Source organism: Priapulus caudatus, unplaced genomic scaffold (assembly GCF_000485595.1).
Source record: "Priapulus caudatus unplaced genomic scaffold, Priapulus_caudatus-5.0.1 Scaffold1607, whole genome shotgun sequence".
In the NCBI taxonomy this organism is placed as follows: Eukaryota; Metazoa; Priapulida; class Priapulimorpha; order Priapulimorphida; family Priapulidae; genus Priapulus; species Priapulus caudatus.
In genome coordinates, this window is record NW_014578668.1 from 4,475 (window position 1) to 9,913 (window position 5,439).

At 50.5% G+C, this 5,439-nt stretch overlaps 1 protein-coding gene across 1 annotated transcript in view; it reads left to right on the forward strand.

Annotated features, from left to right (window-relative positions):
- The first annotated feature begins 603 nt into the window (after positions 1-603).
- Positions 604-5,439, forward strand: part of LOC106817142 (NADH-cytochrome b5 reductase 3-like) — a 25,371-nt gene continuing 20,535 nt past the window's right edge. Inside the window, exon 1 of the mRNA XM_014821791.1 lies at positions 604-831. Coding sequence (XP_014677277.1) covers positions 817-831 — 15 coding nt within the window. The 5' untranslated portion in view covers positions 604-816. The remainder of the gene's footprint in view (positions 832-5,439) is intronic.

Sequence of the window (5,439 nt, forward strand, 5' to 3'; positions counted from 1 at the left end):
TTATCTCTCCTCCTCTCTCTCTCTTCTCGTCGCCTCTCTCTCTCTCTCTCTCTCTCTTTCCTATCCCACCCCCCCTCTCTTCTCTCTAATCTCTCTCTCTCCCCTTCTCTCTCCTCATCGCCTCTCTCTCTCTCTCTCTTCTCTCTCACTCTCTCTCTCTATCTCTCTCTCCTCGTCTCGTCTCTCTCTCTCCTCCTCTCGTTCTCTCTCTACTTCTCTCTTCCCTCTTCTCTCTCGTCCTCTCGCTCCCTCCGTCCCTCCTCCTCCTCTCTCGTCTCTCCTTCCTCCTTCCTCTCTCTCTCTCCGTCTCTCTCTCTCTCTCTCTCTCTGCTCTCCTCGCTCCATCTTTCTCTTTCTCTCTCTCGTCTCTCTCTCTACCTCTCTCTCATCTCTTCCTCCTCCCTTCATGGCAGCGTGTGCACGCATCTCCCCGCTCTCCTCTTTAGTGTGTGCACCATGCACGATGCACTCCATGTGCCGCTATTTTAAGAAACAGAAATCCGCAAATAATGTTCCGCCGCGGCGAGAGAGAGCGAGAAGAGATAAGGCGAGAAAGAGAGCAGAGATTCTTTGAAAGTAAGAGAGAGACGAGAGAGAGAGCAGCGAGCGTGTTCACAGCTACCGTTCGACACTGTGAAACGTGGAACTGAATCGGGAAGCCATAGCGGCTTGTTGTTCCCAGCCTCCCATCGCATCGCATCGTGTCTCACTAACGCCGCTATATCTAACTAACTAGGAGAAGACGGCGGGGAATACAGGAGCTGCTGCCGGCCGTGGTGGTGGTGGAGGAGGACTGGTCGCCATCGACATGTCAAGATGAGTGAGCACATCGTAAGTACATGTGTGATGCGCTGACGATTACTATGATGACGACGATGATGATGATGATGATGATGACGACGACGATGATGATGATGATGATAATGATAATGATGATGACGACGATGATGATGATGTTGGACGGGAGGGTCACCGTGACGGCACTACAGAACTATAATTTATACGGCTGGAGACCAGGGTGTCTGCACTATCGTGGCTACTCTACACTGTTACCGCTCACTGTTTCCCGCTGGTCCCGCAGCACCCACCCCTCTCCCTCACTGCTACAGCTAGCGTCCTCTCCACTGAATGAGAGACGTAAGATGGCTCTATGAGGAGGGATGGGAGAAGGACGAGAGGAAACATGCGCACGCTCATGAATATACACACAGTGCGCGCTAGTGTGTTACTGCGGGAAGGAAAATGGCGACGACCTTTGCGCGACCTTTAGGCAAGACGCTTGCCAGCGCGTTTTAGCACTTCTGCGCAGATTATGCGAACACACACACACACACGCACATATACACGCACACGCACCACACGCACGCACACACACACGTTTTTAAAAGGGTACGGGAGCAGATGAGCATGATGTGTGCATGCCGCATGCTCTTATTTGTATTCTATCTGTATTTGCGACAGGACGTGTTTATTTTAGGATGAGATGCCGAGGCCGTGGGTAGAGTCTATATTATATAATTATAGTCTATATGTGTCGTGTGGATTCGGAGTGCATACAGGAGGCTGCTGGCGTTGTAATCACTGCTGGCGCTACGCAGTCTCTGTGATTATATAATTTAATTAAGATATAGTGTCGATATAATTTACACATACACGCGTATTATCTGTCTTTTTACTCTAATTCATACTCTCTCTCTCTCTCTATCTCTATTTCTCTCCCTCCCTTCTCTCCTCTCATCTCTCTCTCTCTCTCTTCTCTCTCTCCTCTCTCGATCTCTCTCTCCTCTCCTCTCTTCTCTATTTCTCTCCCTCTCTCTCTCTCTCGTCTCTTCTCTCCCTCTTCTCCTGCTCTTCCCCCATCTATCTACTATCTATCCTATCTTTCCTCGTCTCTCTCTCTCTCTCCCCCTCTCTCTCTCCCTCATCGCTCTCCCTCCCACGCTCCCTTTATCTATCTCTCACTCACTCTCTTCCTTCCCTCTCCTCTCTCGATTTCTCTCGTTCTCGCCTGTCCTCTCACCCCCACTCTCTCTCTCTCTCTCTCTCGAGCAGGAAATCTGTGCAAATGTAAACGGCGGGACTTGGTTATCAATCGTGGATGTATAACACACGATTGAAGATGTTTACATACAGTAGTGTTTACCGGTTCTGCTCACCACACCTAGTCAAAACAGGTGAACGAAGAATGCATACCGACTGTTATGACTCAAGCTCAATATTAATGACTCATCATCCTCCTCCCTCTCCTCCTCTTCATCATCATCATTCTCATCCTTCTCCTCCCCCTCCTCCTCCTCTACATCATCATCATCATCATCATCATCATCATCATCATCATCGATTCATCATCAACATCATCATCATCATCATCATCATCATCATCATCGATTCATCATCAACATCATCAGCATCGCCAATGTTTACGGACAAAGAATATCAACAGGATATTACACGCAATAACAATGCGCGCGTTTCCCACGTACTCGCCCCTGCATTAGTTGTCCCCGTTGTTTTGTCAGCTGCTAGGAATAGCTCGAGGATGTTTAGCCCTGCACTGGTGAACTGCTACGGTAAAAACCCGCCCATCGTGTGGCAGCACCGTACAGCGCGCTGTTGGCCGCGCCAAACCGTGGGACAGGGCCATCACAAGCTCTGCGCACCTACACAGCCCGTGCGCACACTAGAGACCACAGCGCGAGGGTGGTACATGGGGCACAGGCATGTGAAGAGCCGGCCACACAGGTAGAGCTGGTGCAACACCTGCAGCTCGTACTTATTCCTAGTACTCGTATTTCAGTAGTATTCCTTCCACGTTCGTTTAAATATAACCGTGCACACGTAACACGGGGTTTTACCTAAAACCAAGTGTAGTAGCACCTTGTATAATATGCACTGGGGTAGATAACGACAAATCAATTGTCATTATCTACCCGTAACCCCTGATATGAACTAGTGTACCCGACTACGTACGCTACAGCAACTAAGTACTAATCCTTCGATGGGTTTCCGATGAGAAAAAGCGTTTCTGGATGTGTGGCCAACACATCTCAAAACCAGAACTGGTTGATCACACACATTTTTGTCACAAGTGTGGCCATGTGTCATCACAAATGTGGGCGGGAAAATATTTTTTAAATTTTTGCCACAATATAGGCTGTTTAAGTTGCAAGGTGGAGAGGGGGGCGTTTGAGTTGTGCGAACGTGGTTGAAGTTGTGAGACGTGGGAGATGTGGGGTGGGGTGGGGGGAGTGTGGGGTGGGGTGGGGGTGATGTGGGGTGGGTGGGGGTGATGTGGGGTGGGTGGGGGTTGAGTTTGTAGTTTTTCGTTGGGTGTTTTGCGACGTTTTAATGGTTTTCGTCGTGCGGTAGACTTGTTGAGGATAATATACAATTTACAATATACAATTTAGGATAATATACAATTTACAATATACAATTTAGGATAATATACAATTTACAATATACAATTTAGGATAATAGACACAATATAGGTAAATTGTATATTGTAAATTGTATATTATCCTAAATTGTATATTGTAAATTGTATATTATCCTAAATTGTATATTGTAAATTGTATATTGTAAATTGTATATTGTCTTAAATTGTCCTACACTGTGTAACTTTAAACCACAACCACGCACGTGCGACTTACCCCAAATCCGTTCTGCACGGCCCTGCCTCCAGGGGCCGCCACCTTCGCCGCCGTCGCAGCATCAGCGCCACCTAGCCAGCGCGCGATGAAGTGCCGGGTGCCGTCAGGCAGGTCGCCGCTCTGAGTCTCGCAGAGATCGAGTTCGATGGCCATGCGCAGTTCCTCTGCCGCGGTCACAATGTCCAGACCGGACGGAGTCGGCTCAAACGCCCCGTCCGCCCGCCGCTCATACTTTGTGCCTGTGAGGAGAGACGTCAGTGAGGGGTGGACTTCACAGAGAGAGAGAGAGAAAGAGAGAGAGACAGGAAAAGAGAGGGAGAAAGCGACGGAGGGCGAGACAGAGAGAGACAGAGCGAGAGAGAGACAGGGAAAGAGAGACGGGGACAGAGAGAAAGACAGAAGAGAGAGACAGAGAAAGAGAGAGAGAGAGAGAAAGGGACAGAGACAGAGACACAGACACATAGAGAAAAAAGAGCGTGAAAGAGTAGCCATTGAACATTGATTTTTTCTAGCATTATTTAATTCACCTCCTTCATTTTATGTGGAACTATGTATCTGCCGACCGACGAGAGAGAAAAGAGTGAGCAACGACCAACGATTACACACACGAGTCGCGTGGGACCTCGCGAATAACTCAAACCATCAACAAACCAACGAGCGCACAGGAGTGGGAGAGGGAGGATGAAAACAAACATACACGACGATCTTTCTCTCGCGAGCTTCTTCGTATTTGACGATTCTCTCGTGCTTTCCTCACAACTGAAGGATGCCGCCGACAACCGAGTCGAAGATGGAGACGAGAATCGATAGCCGATATTTATTTTTTTCTATCATTCCGATTTCGCCCTTCAACTCCCACTGACGCGTCGAATTCTCGAGGCAGACGCATCATGCCGGGGTTCGTTCACCACGAATATTTATCGCAGCGTCGGCTTATGCTCTCGCCCCACATCCGGTCGCCGTCGTGTGGACTGCCCGCTCTATGCTCGGGATGCAAGCAGCGGGAGATAGGGCTTCGTGATAGCATCCGCATCCCTGCCGCTCGACGGTGACGACCGACCCTCAGCTGCAGGACCGTGCCGCAGCCTCCGGGCTTTGTGAAGCTGAGCTACATCATCCGCACCCGCATCCGCTAGCAACCGCATCCCGGCGACGACCGACCGTCAGCTGCAGGACCACAGCCCAACATTAGGGCTTCCTGAACCCAAGACCCAGCATCTACATTCTTGCGGCAATCCTCAGCTGCATGGCCGCGCCCCGACATTAGGGCTTCCTGAAGCCAAGCCCCCAGTACCCGCATCCTCGTGGCAGCTGCAGGACCACAACCCGACATTAAGGCTTCCTGAAGCCAAACCTCCATCCTCCGCATCCTGGCGGCAAGCGTCAGCTGCAGGACCGCTCGGTCCCTCATCCCCACCGCGCAGCATCCTCGCGAGTAATTACCGCGAGTGATTCATGCGGCGAAGAGCATGGCGGCTAATTACTCGTTAATCGAGGCGCGTAATCGATGCGGGGCGACGGTCGGGCAGCTGCCGAGTCGCCGCGGTAACCACGAGCGGCGCGATTAACAATCGTCGCTAATTAGATTACGCGCAACCACGAGTTGCACTTAACATCGTTCACAGCGCAGTGCCCTCGCGAGAGAGCGAGGAGGGCGAGAGAGAGCGAGGAGGGCGAGAGAGAGAGAGAGAGAGAGAGAGAGAGAGAGAGAGAGAGAGAGAGAGAGAGAGAGAGAGAGAGAGAGAGAGAGAGAGAGAGAGAGAGAGAGAGAGAGAGAGAGAGAGAG